Source organism: Mercenaria mercenaria, chromosome 3 (genome assembly GCF_021730395.1).
Source record: "Mercenaria mercenaria strain notata chromosome 3, MADL_Memer_1, whole genome shotgun sequence".
NCBI lineage: Eukaryota > Metazoa > Mollusca > Bivalvia > Venerida > Veneridae > Mercenaria > Mercenaria mercenaria.
The window spans coordinates 7,467,201-7,488,249 of NC_069363.1; the positions used below are offsets into that span (position 1 = coordinate 7,467,201).

Consider the following 21,049-nt stretch of genomic DNA (forward strand, 5'->3'; position numbering starts at 1 on the left):
ATATATGGTCATTTTCTACTTTTATTCAAAGTATTTGGTCCGAATCAGCCAAAATATTTGGTCCGAATCAGCCTGGGCCAAATCAGCCATGGTCGGAATCAGCCTGTTTCCCATCAACAGGTACTTGTACACCAGGTTGGATAAAATCCGCACAGGTCTGTCCTCGAAAATAACCCTGTACGCTTTCCACCAATAAGGTTCTTTTAATAATTTTATCCGCATCAACATGGCCACCGCCATTATGGTAAATACTGCTGGGAAAAATCCAAAATTTAACAGCAACTTATACACTGGAACTTAAATTTCTGACCATTCCCAGAGCAGAATTGGGTGCAAACTATACATTACCGATACCAATACACCCCAAAATACGGTAATGGTGGAGATCATGGTCGCCCCTCTGCATATTATTTCAAAACATGGCAGGCATTTGGGCAGAACCACTGACCTTTAGCACTTTGGCTGGATGGCTTCCTTACTTGACAAGCCTAGAAGTCTCAAACCCAGACATGAGGGGCAAGTGATTTGTAGTCAAGTACCTTCACCACTCTGCCACAGAGATCCAAATTTCTTTTTTTTTGTGTGCAACAGAATTTTTTTCTCTTGAGAGGATAAAGCTCATAGTAATGACACTGGGAGTTTAATGTTTTATAGTCATCGCTGGGTGCAAATTTGTTTACTCTTATAAAGAGCTAAACAGTATTCAGTTGTATATGTTACGTTTTCAGCCTATACCTCGGCCTATACCCACCTTGACTAGCTGATCCAGATCTGATCTTCACATCCTCTGGCGAGTCCATCCTTGCTCCTACAGTTCTAGTTAATGTACTCCCATCCCCAAATCTTGTATTCCATTCTCTACGTCTTGCTTCCGTATCAGCTGCACGGTCCATTCGACGTCTCTCTGAAATTTCAAGCATCGCATTTTTCAACAAGAGCTGTCGGAGGACAGCAACGCTCGACTATTTAACAGCCTTGTCGCTTGAATGAATAAGGAAGTCGAAAAAGGGGCATAATTTAGTAAAAAAGTAAAATAGGGTTATGGAACCTGCATAGTGCTTATCAGCTCATGACAGTGGACAAGTGTGTGAAGTTTCAATCCATTCCCATTAGTGGGTACTGAGATACCAGCTTACATATAAGAATTTAACCCAAAACTCCTAAGTTTAAAAAGGGGCATACTTTTGTAAATTGCAAAGATGAGTTATTGACCCTTTGCACTGCATGTCATATCATGACAGTGAACAAGTGTGTGAAGTTTCAATCCTTTCCCGTTAGTGGATACTGAGATACCAGCTTACATACAAAACCTTAACCAAAAAATTCTAAGTCGAAAATGGGGCATAATTTTGTAAAAAAGCAAAATAGAGTTATGGAACCTGCTTTGTGTATGTCAGATCATGACAGTGAACAAGTGTGTGAAGTTTCAATCCATTCCAATTAGTGAGTACTGAGATACCAGCTTACATACAAAACCTTAACCAAAAAATTCTAAGTCGAAAAAGGGGCATAATTTTGTAAAAAAGCAAAATAGAGTTATGGAACCTGTGCAATGTAAGACAGTTTATCACAGTGAATAAGTGTGTGAAGTTTCAATCCATTCCCACAAGTGGTTGCTGAGATACCAGCTTACATACAAAAACTTAACCAAATCGGGACGCGGACGCCGACACTGACGCCAACGCGGACCCGGACGCCGACGTATGGGTGAGTCCAATAGCTCTACTATTCTATGAATAGTCGAGCTAAAAATATATTCACTCTTAGTAAATCATATACTCTGGAAGCCTTACAATGTTTTAAACATGATCAGTACTGTCAGAAAGACAGGGACTGTGTGCTAGACTATTTGAAAATGTTTCTCAAGTTAATTATTATAATATGATATAAGAACCTAAGAAACAATACAAGATATTGTGTGAGGAATGTACAAAAAAATGTGTTTGGGAGAAGGAGGGAGCCGAACAAGAACATTTAAACCAAAACTATAAAAAAAAAAGAAAAATGACACCAGTGACCTTGGCCCTTGAGGTAACTGGTCCTTTACCAATAGATGTCTATCCCTTATCAAGATCAATCCTTATTTGAGGTATGAAAATTATAGGTGGAACAGTTAAGCAGATATAGTGAACTTAAGAAGCTTGCCATAAAACTTATAACCATTATCATTACAATATCTGACACTGCTGATGACCTTTGAGGTAACCGACTCTTGGCCACAAGATGTCTGCCCCTTACTAAGATCATTAAATCATGTGAAGTTTGATGATTAAAGGGGCAGTAGTTAAGAAGCTTGCAATAAAACATTACCTGAATGCAATACCAGGGCAAGTGCAATAGCCCTCCTTATATATACTTTGTATAGTCAAGCTAAAATAATTCAACACCTGTTGCCAATTTTCGAGTTTAAATTCTGCTCTTGTACAAGTTTTTTTCTGTTTATTTCTTTGATATGGGCTTAATTCCATTTTTATTCAACAGTATTTCTTTTATGTTATGGTGCACAGCAAGCATTCATGAATTCTGTTTCTGTCCATAAGCACCTTCATATCAGAGATGGGGGACAAATTACCCTAGACAACATCATATTCTGTCAAATCCTTACAGGGATAATACACAGTGCCTGGGTATCAAACCCCAAACCTCTCCGTACACAGTATCTTCTACTCTACCAACTGATAACAAGTTGGCATTTTGAAATAGAAAGAAATCAAAGATTACCTTTTTACAGTAAATACCATAATAGAATAGCCATTTACCTCTTTTGACTAATTCCTTTCCTTCATCAACAAGTTCCGAGGTGAGATCATCATCTCCAATAAATTGATTAATGCCCAGAAAGTGGAGTATCCGACTACCCAGACTAAAGTACGTACATATACATAGTAACACTATCATTATTGGGAAATATATGTTGAAACCATCAGAAATTATTGGTATCACATCCATATGGCCCATAATCTGAAATAAACACATGTTAACCCAAGTTTAGAAATTGGTATGAAAGAGGATAAAATGGTAGTTCACCTATATACACGAACAATTTATGTAGGAAGGTATAAATTATGATCATTTGTATCAAGACTCTAAGAAAATAAATCAAACTTTTTAATGTAATAGATCAATATTCATACACCAGATAACTTTTTATCTGACTTTGTTAGGAAATCTATTGCATGTTTTTAACACCATTGTTACTTTAGAAATAGGCATCTCATACTCTGTTCTAACTTGAGAAAGTCTGACATTTTTGCAGCAAGGACAACCCTTGTCTTTATAATCAATTCAAATTCCAATTGGTTTAATCGTTCACATGTGCAATATCTTGAAAGAAGTCTTTCTTTAACATAGACTGTATCTCAAACATACTATACACATCACATGTGACAGGTAGCTACTCATACTACATTTTACTTTATAACTTGACATTGCTTAGTAATATGAAATAGGTTTTATAATTGTTGGGAGTTAAATTTCTTGAAATAGAATTCTATCTGTGTTAATAAATATTTGATTTCATGTACATGCAGTTAGTAACTTTTACCAAAATAAATATTTTTAAAAGTAACAAAATTCCTAGTATTGAATTTTCAGTGAATTACATTCACTTTTAGCTGATCAAAGATTCATTACACCCTTTCCTTTTATATTGTAGTGGGCTAAGTCTCATATCTATAATTAAACTGTCACCAGTAGTTTCATCAAGGTAATTTTTTATGCTAAGCTTTAACTTCATTACCAAATACCAATTATGACTTGAGATTGTAAATGACACAAAAAATAATCATCAAACCCTTTCGACTTATTTTCAGTAAGTTAGTACAAAAAACAAACTGTTTTATTTTGCATGCAAAAATATTTATAGATAAGTCTACCGGAAGGTTAAGGTGTTTGTAACCTCTAAATAAATTCTGAAAATCAAGTCACAAAATTTAACAATAATATATAATTATTTTATACAAAAGACAAGTATAAATCAATGGCATTATCATTACTGTTCACAAAGAACATATATTATTTCAGCACCAAGTTTGCACTTCCAGACCAAGCTATCAAGAAAAGGTGATTCACTGATAACACCTAAGACACTGCTTAGAAACCAGCATGTTCAATTTTAGCAACAAGTTACAAGTAAGGGGGATTCACTCACAGAACTACTTTTGATCCACCCAATCCGTAACAGCATTTTTCATGAATTGTGGCTATATTTTGCAAGCTCCAGACATAAACTATACATCATTCTATAGTTCTCCAAGGATGGTAATACAACCTTTTTGAATTACAAAACATCCTTTATATTTTCCCATTGCAAAAATCTGTTAAAAATCATAATTTATTTTATATTTAAAAACAAATTAATGAAAAACCCTGTTACAGTAAAGGCAGATCAAACAGTAAGATATATGTTTAACTACATACATGCACAGATATACTAGTATGTTAATGATTGTTACTATTTGTTATGCACTGTGAATTCCAATGATGAACAACAATGTTACACATTGTAAGTACATTTATAGCTTACATAATTACATGAGATTAATGGGAACACATTTAAAAGTTACTGGTAACAGAAAGCATGTTAAACACGAAAAATTACATAATGAATGTTTTTGTGTTTGTGGTATATATCCTTCTGCCCAACTTACCAAGGTATATGCAGTCTCGCGAATATTTTCCGAGTGTGTCACATGACTGTCAAGGTGAATCAGTCCCAGGAAATTAAGACACATCGGAGGTGTAAGACGACAAAGCAACCTGAAACAGTCACCAAACATTCTGCTTATCTATAGTGTCAAAGTAATTCAAACTTGAAACATTAAAAACTGTGACTCAGACTTGCTGAAATCTCAAATCTTTGATCTGAATTTATCAGCCAAGACTATTACGCCATACTTTGTCAGCAATCTGTATGTCATTTCTCTATTTACTAAAAAAAAGCTGCCATAACTGTCTTGTTGTCAAAAGCAATCAAGATTTCACATTAAATGTTTTCTATCTTATACTTTATTTAAAGAGTAATTCATAATTATATAAATAGTGTATGAATTCATCACTAATCAAAGCTGAAATTTAGAATTGACTTAAATATGCTAAAACTTTTTTTGTCCCAATTTGTAGAGCAGCCACAAATTTTAATTAATTTATCAAGTTTCAATAAGATAGAGACAGTTCAACAAACCCTAAGGGAATCAAAAACAGTTTCTGATGTCTAAATATTAGTTTGGACTGACAGGCCCTTGAACAACAAAGAAGAGAACCTACATGCCAGTAAAGATAAGACTGTACTCGTTCGTTTGATGGTGTGGTGCGATGTAATAATAGTTGAGTATTTTTATCTGGAACACACTATAGTAAGCACATGTACACAGGTACGCTATTGTTAGTATACTGGCCAACTGTAAAGAAATGACAACAAATACAGTAAGAGGAAACTTTAGTATTAAGTGGCAATTTTCTGTTGAAACACCATATTACCAACTTGAAGATCAATTTCTCAAACATCTTTATACCTGTTAAGTAAGCAAATACATCATCTTAATGGAAAACATAAATTAATTTGGATATCATGATGGAGAGATTTAACTATTTGTTCTTGTAAGTATTCATATCTCTCTTGCTTACAGTTTTTTTATTAAACTATACTGCATAGCTCAAGCATGAATTACTTCAAGAATGAAATGTTATAAGTTTGGTCATAAAGGAATCAATCAGTATAAAAACTTACCTCAATATAAACATAATCATAGTTTTCTTTGGCCAGGTTGATAAATACAGCAAAGATTGAGAGAACTGGACTTTTAATGAAGAACAAACATTCTGACCAAACAACCATAAATGATACAATAGTCAGGATAACCGCTAGAACACGGCAAACCCATGGCTCACATAGACACTTCCAATACCATTCTGAAAAGCAAGATTGGTATAAAACTTTCAACTTAATTTATAGTCCTTGGGGAAAATAAATGTGGCTGATTTCTTCACAACTGTATAAACAGTCTAAATATGTGTATTGTATTTATTTATTTTGTTGGGTTTAACGTTGCACTGACACAATTATAGGTCATATGGTGACTTTTCAGCTTTTAATGGTGGAGGAAGACCCCAGGTGCCCCTCCGTGCATTACTTCATCAAGAGCAGGTGAAACCTGGGTAGAACCACCGACCTTCCGTAAGCCAGCTGGACGGCTTCCTCACATGAAGAATTCAACACCACGCGCAAGGCTCAAATCCGCGTCAATGAGGGGCAAGTGATTTGAAGTCAGTGACCTAAACCACTCGGCCACGGAGGCCCATATTTATTGTAAGAGATGGTTGCTCTGGAGAGGTAAATGTACAAAGAACCTGGTCCAGTTGGAAAGAAAATATCTTACTTTATAACTGAGGTAACTGCCTCACTGAGACATCATTAACAGATGATAAACTTTACAAGAAGAAGTCATACCTTTACAAAATAAAGATTATATACATTATACGCACATATTGAAAAATTGACATTAAGTTTTCCAAAATCAGTAAATACCATGAAATGATAAATATATGTGTTGGGGATTAATTTTCGTGGATTATAGGCCCCATCAATCATTGAACTTGAACAAACAGGCAATTTTTCTATTTAACAGTTAAACTTTAACTTGTCTTTAATATTTGAAATCAACAATTTCACATCCCAATAAAATAATTACTTTTTGACAAAACCACAAAATTCTATGATCAAGAAATTAAATGATTTTACTGCAACAATTTTGACAACAGATAAAGTTTAGCAACTGTTCTGACAGACCTAATCAATTAAAGATACTGATTCAGTGTTTTTGTTTTAAAATTTATTATCAACATTTACATAATCTTTTGATATACATGTATATGTCTAACATGGACAATTATCAAAATAAACAATGAATGGTGGTATCCGGTACTCCTTTTTTTTTTTGCATCATTTCAACAAGCCTTTCTGTACTTTACATACATACTCTGCAAATATTCATACAGCAAAAGTTTATACCATTTTGACAAAATATTATCTTTAATAACAAAATTTTGTAAGAACTTTAATCTTTACTACAACAACTGTGGAAAGTCATTTTAAAAAACTTGAAACAGTTATAAAAGAAATTAATGTTTTACCTATATTGGAGGTATAAAAGTGCTGAATAAACTTGTTCCTTTGCACGGGAAAGCTATGTTTGTATCTTTTGTCAATACTCATATCATTAAGTATACGATCCTCTAACTCAAACGATTTCTGCATCATCATATTCCATTGTGTCTGGTGCCGTTTGTGCGTCTGCATCGCATATATCACATTACGATGCAGTTTGACAAGAGCTTTCTCTGACGGAGTCTCAATACTCTTGTTATAGTCCTCATAATCTTCAGTTCGGTTCACACTGTTTCTCACTGACTCAGGACACTGATAAAACATGACTAATAAGCATAATTTCTGTACATGTGAAAATTACATTAGCATCACAACCCAAATCTTTGACACTCTTTCTATTATCACTGTGCTGACATTTTCAAATAAAATTTACAATGCTGTCATTAAAATACACAATTCTATTCATGTCTGATACAATTTGTCAAAATAGTTTGTTCTAAAACAATAAATTATTTTCCATTTCATACAAAATATAGTTTTTAAATATGCAAGTGTTAACAAAGAGGAATATCTATCATTTTTTAATGTTAAGTATTTGTCAGTGCTTGGTTTAACTATGGCGTTAAAAGAATGCATCAAAAGCTAACCTTTTCAAGAATGGTTTCCACATGTTTTCTCAGGGAATGGTTGTAACGTATCTTCTCTGAGGCTTGTTTTACTTCCTGCAGGGAGAAAGGCAGTAAATATAGGTAATCACCTTGTAACACTAAAATATCAACCAGACATGCCCATAAAAGTCGTTTGTCAAACTATTAAAAGATCTATTTGCCAAACCAATGCCTGGATTCCTTTTAAGTTCTTACACAAGAAACTTAACTTCCTTAACATGTATCCGAGACAGAAAATGTATGTCCTTCCACTCTGAATAAGCTTTCCAGGGAATCAAATCAAGATGTCCTGTGTGGAAGTCTCGTCTTCTATCTAATGAGCAAACTGAAAACCTTTGAACAGCTTTAAATTAAAATTACATCGTAAAACTAACACTTGTTAAAATGCAAATTTACAAAAAAATTGAATTATCATCAAATTCTTTCATGGCATTTTTGAACACCATAGTTGTTTGCTAACACAGCTTGCTAATATTCTATACCTCTAAAACATCTTCCAGGTTCTCCTCAGCCTCTGTTTTCTCTGTACTCTGTTTGGCGATCTTGAAATATGTCCTAGACAGCATGTAGGAATGTTTGGCGTTATTCCACACGTACCTTGGCACCTCGACAAGACCATAACCCAGCAGTAAAACCAGCAAGAACAATCCCCAGGTGTTACTTGCTGTCACACCTATAACCTTCAACTTCTCTCTGTAATGTTTAAGAACATTGTATTTTTAGTGTTGCAAAAATTTTCTTACACTGAGTGATGCTCTTATAGCTTTCAACCAATATTTGTACACATATATTGCTTAAGTAAGATTCTGTTAAACTTATAACTAAAATGAGTTGTTAAGGACCCAGTCCTTGACTTGCCCAAGTAGTCAATAAAAGATATTCAGTTAAGATCTGAATATGCACCGTAATGCTATGACAGTTGTAAAGACAAAGCAAAATGTAATGGTGACTGGTTAACAGCCTAAACGGATAGCTCAGTGGTTTGCACACTGGCCTTCCAATCCTGAGGTCGGGGGTTCGATCCCCGGCAGCTACTCGGGAATTTTCAGAAACGCTTTTCAGTGTTTCCACCTAATAGAGGATTGACTGGTCAGGAACCAGGCAATCTTGCGTGTATCAGTGCTATACATGGCACAGTTAAAGAACCAGGCTGTCTATTCGCAACGAGCTAGGCTAAGTTAGCCGGACAAGCCTGTATCTGATTTCTGATCTCTCTGTCGTGGGGGCTTTGTCTCACTCTGTCCCTCTGGTCAGATCGCTCTGTGTCTGTACTAGTAGAGGATGAATTATGCGCCCTGTGTGGCTGCATTTGAACTATGTAAAGCGCCTTTGAACGTGAAATTGATCATGAAAAGGGCGCTATATAAATCTGGTATAATAATAATAATAATAAACTTCATTAACACTTGTGTTTAAGGTGATGTCTTTCAATTGGACAACTTTTAATACAAAATTGATCAAATCTATGTTGGTTAAACAGAAATTGCAAAACATCAATGTTAGCAATACATGTTTAGATCATTTAAAATGTAATGAGAAATAACATGCCATTACAAAACTGCATCAATTCACTGATAATACATAAGATGTGATTTGCACAGCCTCACAGATTAATAGAAGCTACTCACGCATCTATATTAAGATCTGGTCTGGCAGCCACGTAGATCAAACAAACACCAAATATAAGCAAGTACGTTCCATAATACAGTGCATTTTCTATCAGTGCCGACTTCATTTTACCAGCAACAGTGAAATCGCCGGCTCTTGAGTATGACTGCATCATTGGAAGAAGCAACCTGTATAATAAATAAGCATATTCATATCTATACAGTGAAACACAACTCACTACATTATTAGTGACTCAAGCATCCAGGCTCACTTGAGCAATTTAGGTGGCCTGGGCAGATTCCTAAAATATTTTCTAAAACCTAGGTAACTAGCGTGTTTTGCTCATCCCATTGCTACCTCAATCAGAGTTTTCTTGTTACATTTTCCATGTACTCTTCTTGCTTTTTGGTTTTTTTTTAAACTTAGAATACGACTTCCTCCTCCACTCAGTAATACTACATGTCGTGCCTTTTAAGGTAACAGACTGAATTTAAATATTTCTACTTATTTCTCAAACCCATGAAAACAGCAAACAACTATCATGACTATGTAGTTAGTTGTTGTTCAATTACTAGGACTTTATTTAAGTGACTCAAAAACTAAAACACTTAGCTTACAGAATCATGCCACTTTCTGCACAAAATTGGATTTTTTTGCTATTTGTAACCTCTGTGCTGAAACTGACTCAATCAAAAGCGAATGCTAGCACTGTGTTCAATGTTATAAAACTCTGGACACCAGTCTCAAACTTGGATGTCAGATAGTTTGATTCTGATCAAAAATTTTCAAAACTGATAAATGTGATGTTCCATTCTGAGACAGTCTCAAATCTTTTCTATACAATCTTTGACCTCATGTATGGTGCTGTTTACTTACCATGTAAGGAACTGGGATGTCCAGTAAACAATCTTCCAGAGGGTTGGCAACACATTATCTGGGACGTGACTAACAGGCATCTGACATGGCTCCTCTAGCACCGCCCGTCGCTGCAGCATATGGCTGCTAGGATCTGGTGTGGTTGTACCATTCTTACTGCTTGTTACATTGGAAGGTGCAATAGTTGTTGTCGTTGTTGTCACTGGTAAACTTCTGGTTCTCTCCTCTAAGCATTGTTTGTAGAATGTCTGGAATTTGGTACATGGGATATGTATATTTCAAGTGATTTTCCCTACTGAAACATGTATGTCTTTTACATATAATGCTGAATACCAGATTAAAATTTGAAAACACACTACTTAAATACCTAAGGTACATTCTGAGCAGCAAAAACTACTCACTGGTGCAGTATGACAATTCACTATGCTAATGAAAACAATTCATAAAGACACCAGGTTCCATTATATAACAATAAAGATATTTGATACTTTATACCTCTAATACCATACAGTTATATCACCTTTTTTCATTGTAAAAATATACAGAAAATACATAAATGCCCAGTTCTTCTTTTGCTAAAATATTTTATGAATATCATTAGATTTCAATTAAATCATTGAAAATCTTCCTAAAATATAAGACTTGAGTTAAAACACTTACACTAGAGACATCCAGTGGCAGGATAAAGATGATCATGAATGAAAAATACCATGCTATAAATGTAAACAATGTCACAAGTACATGTTGTTTACGTAGATCTCCATAGCGATGTAGGAGAATTGCAGCCAGGAAACACGTTAATACAATCTCAATAACAAGAGGCCCTGCACTCATCTTGAGGGTTCTTTTCACATCTGAAGAAAATGAAAACACAATATGGTTGATAACAAGTTGACTAGTTCATCTAGTGGCCTAGTTTTTGAAAGCAGATGAACCAGTATTGGGCCAGTAACAGAGCAGTCCTTGATTATATTGTGGGTAACATTCTGACCAAGTTTCATAACAAATGGGCAACAATTGTGACCTCTTGAGTGTTAAATTGTTGACAAAGCACAATGGACCATCTACAACAACGGACACTGGGCGATCAAATTAGCTCCACTTGAGCACTTCGTGCTCAGGTGAGCTAAAACTGAAGGTAATAAAGGAACCTTTCTGACATCCAGTAATTACAATATAAACCTGTAACACAGAAATAATATACTGACTACCTTCAAACAATAACGTAGACACTTACAGGACTCCTAACTTCTTCCTAAATTGAAAGATATTTCAGTCTGTAAATTAACAGACTGAGTGAAGACTGAATTCTCCAGAAATTACCATTCATTACTCAAAACTGAAGGTTAAAACTTGAGACACTTTAAGAAAATTTCCGTGGGTCAAGTCGACACACAGGGCATTTTCTGTGCAGGTCAAATACGAGTTTTTCTCGATTTTTGCATGTCAAAACCCGGAACCTTGGGTCAACATATGGTGCTAAATTGGTGAAATATATCTTGATCTTACACTGAAACAAACAAATATCCTCTACATTTACTACAACAAGTTGATCGGTAACACCAATGGAAGCTCCCCGAAATTACTCAATTTACTGTAGCGTAAGGGGCTTTTCAGTCAAGGAGAAATGTGGTCACCAAGAGTTGTGGTTAACACTGCATTCCTTCTCACTTATCTCCATAGATATGTAAAGTATCAAGTCAATACCTTACATAGTATTCGAAATGAGTCCCGAACAAGGTTTCCAAAACAAGATGCCCAAATGGGCCTAAGTCGCTCACCCAAAGAAAACCTTAACTACCTGACTTTGCTTCAATTAGTTCTAGTTAGCCTAATAGAACTCAACAGCCTGAACCCGGAACACAGCAAGAGTGATTTCCCTTGGCGCGGCCAGCACGAAAAAAGACGTTGCTGGTGTTGCTAGTCAATATTATTTAGCTATTGTCCCGAACAGCATAAAGTACAAACAAATTCCACCTGGTAAGTTTCCCACAGTTACAATAGCCTGTTATGCTGTAGTTTCGATCCCCTTAACACTTCATTCTGCGCATGCGCATTAATAAAGACATGTGCGAGGGTCAAAATCAGGTCAAAGTATATTTCGGGCATTCCTCCAAAGATATAAATAGCTTAAAACACAAAGAAATATAAAATATATAAATTATGCATACATAAAACCAACCAAGTCATCGGTCTAAATCACTAAAAAGCTTTCTTGTTAATTCGCACCCTCTGAATGCATATGTGTAGAAAGTCTTGTTTAAAGTGAAAAATTAGTATTTACCGCACAGTTCACTTTGTTCATTCCACCCTGAAGCCACTTGTATGTAGAATTGTAAAATAACGATGTACAAACTGGAAAGTGTAACTTTTTAAAGACACATGTCAACTGGATGATTAGTTTCTGGACGAAGAAATTAGTTTTAGGCACTGCAGCCTTATTTCGTTTGACCCTCTATACGACACCAATTAGTTGGTGAAAAATCAAAAATACTGGCATTATGCAACAAAATGAATTACCAAACAAGTAAATTCGATGAATTGGTATCCCCCGCCGAAAGGGTTTGTGGTGAGGAATGGCAAAAAAATATATCAGGCAAAAAGTTAAGGATGTTAATAAGAAGCAAATAATTTCATTAGTCAAAATCAATTTAACAGAAAACAAATGTTTAATAAAAGATTACATAATAAATGTATGATACTTTGATCCTGACTAAAGAATTTATTTTGAATGGGATATGCTTACTGTAGTAAGCTTAGCTTTTAAAATTAAATGCAGTTAATTGAAATGTGAGCTTGAAGTTTAACTGGAACGAAATATTGTCTTTGAGTGGTTTGGCACCAGGTGTTGCTGTTTAACATGTACATTTGAACTTAAAAGAACAGATGTTCTTAAGAGAACACAGGTAAGATATCTTGAACATGGCTGAGGACAAGGTTTGTGCAGTCACAACTTAATATATTTATTTTTTAGGGGGTGGGGGTGCGGGGGAACGGGAGAGGAAACACAATTTCACATGTTGATTATAAATATTGATGGAGGAGGGGGGGGGGGGGGGGCAGAGGATGCATGGTCAGTGGTGGGCATGACTGGGTGGAGGAGTGAGGTGGGGGAATGGTACAACTTGCATGTTGATAAATAATCATGGAAGATTTGAAAAAAATCTAAAATAAGAAATGAAAAAAAAATAAAGAAAATTTGGAGGGGGAGGTGAGGGGGGTTGGGAAGGGGAGGGGGTGTGACCAAGGCAAGTGGGTGACCAGGTGTGGGTGCACAACTTCACATGTTTATAATAAATGTTCACAGAAAAGAATGAAAGAAATTTAATGAAATTCTGCCAAATCACGGGTGGGGATCCAACATATGTATTTCCAAATGGGAACCGCTTAAATTCATATGTGTGCTTCCGGTAGTACATATGTGGTAAACATTTCACAGAAAAATACATAAGATTTTTATTTGTGATTGAATATTGTGAAAATGACATTGTTTTGCAAAAAAATCGCGATGCTGTGCAACCGAGTATACATTACCTAGCATGTAGGTGCATTTACCATACCTGTATTTATAGAAATGACGGAGAAAAACATATCCTCCGTGAAGTGGTATAACTGAAAAATAGCAACATTTTTATCAACAGGTGGAAATATGTTGTTTAATTGCCATGCGCCTGCTTAATTTTGCCCTCGCAACCTTCCGAATGCTAAACCCCATCCAGAAGAAAAAATATTTGGAGATCACATTGCTAGAAAAATATTTTTGGGCGAAAAACTGAATGGGATACATATGTTGAGCATGGGCTACATATGTGGTGCATTAGATTTTTTAGAACTCCACAGATCTTGAGCTTAAATGGTACCTGGATAAAGAAACGAATTGGAAATACGTGCCAAGTATATGTACACATCATATGTCACATCATTCCAAAAATTATATACATATATATTAAAGGGATAATATGCATGAATAGTTTGGTTTATAGTACATCAGTTGCCGATACGGTCTGCATAATTATATGTTCTTGAATCTAGTGTTCTTTACATGTTTGCTTTACCCGTTCATGTGCACCGCTATATATATCTTCAGCGGTATTTTGCATCGTTAACTGTGGAAAAATTTATCTGTCCGTGAACTGAGTTACAGAGCAAAATATCTGTGTCTCGGGCAACGAACTCAGAAATAAAATGTAATAAATACTTTACGGTCAGGGTGTTTCTGGAGTTATTTTGGTTTGCCCGATACAGAATTACTGGCCCAGCGTCTCCACTACATTTACATACGATATTGTGGACATGGCACTTACTTGTGTAAAACTACCTTGTTACATGTATACCGCAACTCCACATTCTAGGCCTATCATAGTTTGTGGAAATATAGGAGGGAGGATATCCATCAAGGTACTCAGTCATATAATCAGAACATAGCTGCGTCTGGTAGGAAACTTAATCAAATTAAGGGCCCAGGACATATTTCATAATTTAATGACCATGCTCAGTTATATTCACACAATTTTTGACCGAGTACCTTGCAGTATATCCTCCTTCCTATATTGCCACAAACTATATATGTCTAACTTGCGAAGTTACTGCCTAGTTCAACACAACAAGTGGCAGGTCCAAAATATCTTATGTGTTGGAGCGGCAGGGACAATAGTTTTGTATCGAGCAAACCAAATTTACCTCCTGAATTGAAATCCCAGACCCTAAAGTATTTATTACATTTTATTTTTGAGTCCGTTGCCCGAGACACAGATATTTGGCTCTATAGCTCAGTTCACATACATGATTCAAAGACAGACAATTTTCACAGTTAACGATGGAAAATACTGTCAAAGATATATATAGAGGCGCACATGAACGAGTAAAACAAACACGAAAAAAGAACAATTACGCAGATGGTATCGGCAGCTAATATGCTATACACCAAACAATACATGCATATTTTCGACATTCACAGGTCAACACACATAAGCAACACATAAACGCCTTCGGACTTAGGAGAGATGCGTTGACTCCTAAGTGGAAATAAGCTTAAAGCTGTGCTCGTTTCTAATACGTTATCACTTTAATATATATGTATATACTTTTTGGAATAATGTGACATATACTTACAGGGCACTCGTTTGGCCGTTTTTGGGGCCGAATATCGGCCCCATTCCCCTCTCAAAATAATATGTTTTTTTCCCCTTTCTCAGAAAAAAATTCCCCTCGAAAACACCCAAAAAAATTGAAAGGAAACTCCCAGAAATGTACGTAATTACTCGTTGGCGAACCTTTTTGAGTATGAAACCAATATAAACATTCACAAATCTTCTCCCCTTAATAGACTGCCCACTGAATTCTCTCGTAACAAATCGGGTACGGATACATTCGGAATTTTCGGATATCACCTTTGCCAAATAAGAATGTTGCATAATCAAAAACACCACAGAAGAAAAATCACACCAAAAACCTCAGAAAGTTGTAAGAAAATCGACATTTTGTTTAAACAGAAAAAAAGTCTAGAAGCATTTACCCCATTGGCCATTTTACTTCAAAGAGTAGAAAAATTGACATATAAGGTTGGATGTAACAGTCACCAGGAGTTAAACATCATGTCAAAAGTTTTGATAAATGGAAGTTTAAGAAGAAATAAATATAGAAGAACAATTTGCATAATTATCTGTTGGTATTTGTCAGAAAATACAGCTAAATGATAGAAAAAGAGTAGTATTCAGGGCTCTCGCGACTGGGCGACTTGAGCGAAATAGGCGCTCTAGAACTTCAAACTTCGCTCAAATCTAACCTCAAAGCGAAATGCAAGTCGCCCGATTTTCTTTGATTTCCGCACTCGCTAAGTACTGATTTCCGCACTCGCTAATTACTGCTACCCAGACTGTTGACAATTTGCACCGTGTCATAATGAGTGTCGAATACACAAACACACGCCGGCAGCATAATTTAAGCTCCGCCTACCTCAGGTACTTGCGAGATTATGCCGAGAAGTGTGAAAGCGAATCAAATTATCCGATACACCAGAGTCTATTGTGTTAAGCCAATCAGCGCCGTGTTTACGTCTTTGACACTTTGCGTTAAAGTTTCAACATGTTCGAGTGCAAAAAAAAACAATGTTTTATTAAAGAATCTGCTGATTAACTATGCGGTTAATTGGAATATGGTTCACAATTATTTGTTATCTATGATAAAAGAACGACATGTAATGTATTAACTACGTTAAATTGACTCCCATCGATGAATTTATTTGAATATGTATTTCTAGATTACTGTACACATTTTACTTTCAGTTTTATATTTCGATTCTTCGGTGAATGACTCGGTGCAAACAGCTATAAAAAATAAATACACTTCTACTTCTTTGCTCGGTGTAAATAATAAACACTTCATACATGTACAAGATATAACCAAAATTCGGCGTGTTACATTTATAGCATCGGCTCGAATTTTGAAAACGACTTTTTTCAGAATTTTGTAAGAAAACGATAACCACTGTATGGGAAATGATCTAACTAAGAAAATGAACGGTCACATCAATGTTTTTTATCAAGAAACAAGAAAATTACAGCCACCTTTCGAATCACTCAACATCATTGCGGTAGAAAGTCTTCCCACTTCTCCCTAAAGTCTCCCAACTTCTCCCTAAAACAGCTTGAGGGAGAAGTGACCTCTCCCAAAAATTTGGACCTAGCTAGACCCCTGGTATTAATAAGTGTGAAAGTCACAACATACACATGGCTAAAAATTCCCCTTTTTGTCTTAAAACGACGAAAAATTCCCCTTCCTGAGGGTATGGGTACCTGTCCTCAAAAGTTGTCTAATGCCCTGACTTAGCACGTATTTCCAATTCGTTTCTTTATCCAGGTACCCTTTAAGCTCAAGATCTGTGGAGTTCTAAAAAAATCTAATGCACCACATATGTAGCCCATGCACAACATATGTATCCCATTTGGTTTTTCGCCCAAAAATATTTTTCTAGCAAAGTGATCGCCATATTTTTTTTTTCTGGATGGGGTTTAGCATACGGAAGGTTTCGAGGGCAAAATTTAAGCAAGTGCAGGGCAATTACAACATAATATTATTTCCATCTGTTGATATTTTGATAAAAATGTTGCTAATTTTCAGTCATACCGCTTCACGAAGGATATGTTTTTCTCTGTCATTTCTACAAATACAGGTAAAGTACATGCACTTACGTGCTAGTTAATGTTTACTCGGTTGCACTGCATCGCGATTTTTTGGCAAAACAATGTCATTTCCACAAAATTCAATCACAAATAAAAACCCCACCTGTTTTTCTTCGAAATTTTTACCACATATGTACTACCGGATGCACAACATATGAATTTAAGCAGTGCCCATTTGGGAATACATATGTTGGATCCCCTCCCGTACAAATGGTAAATTTGTTATGTACAAATATGTTGATTTTAGAAAATTAAAGAGCAATAACTCTAAAGTTACAAAAGAAACCCGTTCGAAATTGTGAGTGCACAACCACATTATAGCTCTCTAAATTCTGTTAAAGTTTCATAGTTCAAGGTCAAATATAACAAAAGTTATGATGCAGAAATTGCCATATCTATAGATCTATAGTACCCTATATAGTTAACACTGGAAACTTCTAAGGGCCATAACTCTGGCGTTACTTGGGCAATCTGTCTGAAACTTGATAGGCCCCATAACCTCATAGTGGTGAACATGTATATGAAGTTTGTTTAAAAAAAAATTTAAATAAGGATTTTTTTTTTGGGGGGGGGGGGGGGGGGGGGGGGGGGGGGGGGATAGGGAGGGATGCAATCAAGGTAAGGGGGTGACCAGGTGTGAGTACACAACTTCACATGTTTACAATAAATTTTCATGGAAAAGAATGAAAGAAATTTAATGAAATTCTACCAGACGGATGGACGGACAACGCCAAAACTATATCCCTCCGACTTTTGTTAGGGGATAATAAGATTCAAAGCAAAATCAAGAAATTTAGAGTCAAAAGAGCAGGTGCGCGGACAACTGCATGACCCAACAACCCACGAAATCGTCAGCCGCTCGCCTCATTTTGCATTAAAATGTCGGACCAGTAAGTATGAATTTAACGGTAAAATACAGGGTTTTTGAAAGGGAAGCAACTACCGGCTGAAAAATTAATACACACCTGCAAGAGTCCGGTTGCGTGGAAGAAAGTTTAGCGAAAATTAAATGGAAACTACAACGATTTAATGGCAAATAATCAGGAATTTAGATGAAATTAAGGTCGAATATTTACTGTGGCAACCATTTGTTTGATGATTTATCTGCTTTTTGCGCATGTTGAGTGATAAATCCGCATTTTACGCTTCTAAGGTGAATCTTCGACGTATCAAATGTAATCGGTACTTGGCTGATGTCAGATGCGTCTCGTGCGTTATTTCGGAAAATGCTAAGGGATCGAAACCACAGGAAGGGTCGAATTGACCAAAGAAGTATAAAATACACAGAATGGCAACTGGCTGTAATCTCGTGTGAGCTCGTGTCAGAGCGTGATTCGGCGTTATCTTACTAAAAACAAACATCGGCGAGCATGGAGTTACAATTTGTACCTTTAAAACTACATTTAAAATACATGTTAGCTTCTAAAACAAAATTAGTTTAACGAGAAATGGTCTTAAGACACGAAGTACAGGGTTTTTTTTGCCATCGAAAGAAGCGTGGTCATACGGTGATAATTATTTTACCGATGAATAATTGCTTTCGCATACAAAATGGCGCGTGGATAAAGCGCTACTTCCGGTAACGAGATCTCGTTTTTTTGTCACGGGAGGTTGGCGAGATTTGCTCTATATGTCTTTCAAGTTGCCAATCTATTTATTTTTATAGCTCTTTGAATTGACAAGAAGTAGGCATACTCTACATTTAATTTTTTATCAACTGAATTTGAGGATTTTTGACTTCTGTTAGGGAAAAACAAAACTTTTCAACTGAAAAATACAAAATGCACAGGCTTAGAAAAAAAAACCTGGACAGGATTAGCCAGGCGAGGAGTATACTGGGTATACCAATTACCGTGAGTCTTAAATTCAGTGGACTCTATTTATAACAAAATGATTGTTTGAAAGGATAATTTTTATTCTGTTTAATTAATTTATATTTTAGCTTAAGACTTTTGGCAAAAAATCGTCAAAACCCCAGGAAAAAGTTCCACTACTGTCATTCAAAGAACAGAGGTGGAGAATTTTAGCATTTTCTGGCATATACCTATTACCGTGAATTTCAACTTTCAATCTAAAGAAGTTGTTAAATTGATCTAAGACAAAGAAAGCATTTCTATTTTACAATGGGCCAAACTAAATATGAAAAAGATATGGCAGAAATAAGCAAGTTTAATGAAAATTTGTGGCGAAAAATTGCAAAGATTAACCATAATGACCAGTCACTTAGCTAAATTCCTTAATTTCTGAGATCAGTGTGAAATAAAAAGAAAGACATTCCAATTTTCAAAAATAGTTTTGCTAAAAATCTGAGCACATTGAGCATTAATAATGAGAGAAAAATTGTAAAGCAATTTTCTTGTTAAGTGTCAAAACAGGACATTCGCGGTAATATGTATATCCCGGTAATTGGTATATTCAGTATAACAGCAGTTTTCGGCCCGACAACCTGTTCGAATAAATTTGGAACGTCAAACGAGCTATCATGTATTATTACCTGTAGTATATAATCTAAACTTACTTTAAACACCAGAAATTAACCATAAAATGTCAGTAATTACCTCTAATTCAACCAAAATCTGTAAATTAAATCGATTTTCTGCGTTGACGTAAATCCGGAAGTTGTCAAATATGGTACCCAGCTTTTCCGGACTTTTCCTGCTCTTTTCGCCGTACCACGCCGTTATTTCCGATCACACGTATCAGGTTGAACACCACTAAATCAAGTCTTATAAATTATTTTATTATGGTTATTTGTCATTTTCAAAAACATTAAAATTACAGATCACTATATCTGTATCTTATCATACTAAAAAACTAGAGTAGAGCAAAGGAAAACACATTAAGATAAATTTATTTTGAGTCGGCAAGACAAGTGACAATGATAATGCGAAATGAAGAACAATTATGACTACGGTAACTGTATTAGAAGTGTCTACCCAGATAGCAGACATGCGTTGGCCCAACGTTGGCCCAACGACAGACTCTTCGTTGGCCCAACGAAGATTTCCAACGTTGGCCCAACGAAGATTTCCAACGTTCGCCCAACGCCATTTTGCTAATTGGCGCAACGTTGGCCCAACGGTTGGTACACCGTTGGCCCAACGACTGGTATCCTACACTTATCGTTGGCCCTCCATTGGGCCAACTACTGGTATCCTACACTTATCGTTGGCCCTCCATTGGGCCAACAACATTTTTACGTCTATTATGGTTGGTCCTATTTTGGGCCAACTCTATCTCTTTGTTGGCCGAAAGAAGGATGCCAACGCTATTCCAACGATAACGAATTTGAAAAAATAGACTAAAACTAAAATTATTTAGTACACATTTTATTTTCAAATAATTGTGATTTTGTTTAACATTTAACAAAAAGAAATCTAACATTTATTAAAAGTTTTTTTGCAAGTCTCCTGAAGAAATATAACCGAATATTTCATCACTACAGCATGTCAAATATTTATTCCAACCATATATAAATCTATTTTTTCTTTTTTTCAGTTACTGATCAAATCCTATTAAAATGAATTACTGTCTGTATTTTAACTCATTATATATCCAAGTTCTGTCTGATTGTTTTCTTTTCTCACTGAAGTTGCAGCTTTCTATCTTTT

At 35.7% G+C, this 21,049-nt stretch overlaps 1 protein-coding gene across 1 annotated transcript in view; it reads right to left on the minus strand.

The window, feature by feature from the left end:
* The window catches only part of LOC123525506 (G-protein coupled receptor-associated protein LMBRD2-like), a 29,256-nt gene extending 9,162 nt beyond the window's left edge, over positions 1–20,094 (minus strand). The window contains exons 1-12 of the mRNA XM_045304603.2: positions 19,997–20,094; positions 10,918–11,111; positions 10,258–10,505; positions 9,402–9,569; positions 8,256–8,466; positions 7,753–7,827; positions 7,132–7,417; positions 5,729–5,910; positions 5,266–5,399; positions 4,650–4,758; positions 2,760–2,961; positions 752–904 (exon numbers count right to left, since the gene is read on the minus strand). Coding sequence (XP_045160538.2) covers positions 752–904; positions 2,760–2,961; positions 4,650–4,758; positions 5,266–5,399; positions 5,729–5,910; positions 7,132–7,417; positions 7,753–7,827; positions 8,256–8,466; positions 9,402–9,569; positions 10,258–10,505; positions 10,918–11,091 — 1,942 coding nt within the window. The 5' untranslated portion in view covers positions 11,092–11,111; positions 19,997–20,094. The remainder of the gene's footprint in view (positions 1–751; positions 905–2,759; positions 2,962–4,649; positions 4,759–5,265; positions 5,400–5,728; positions 5,911–7,131; positions 7,418–7,752; positions 7,828–8,255; positions 8,467–9,401; positions 9,570–10,257; positions 10,506–10,917; positions 11,112–19,996) is intronic.
* Positions 20,095–21,049: the final 955 nt, after the last annotated feature.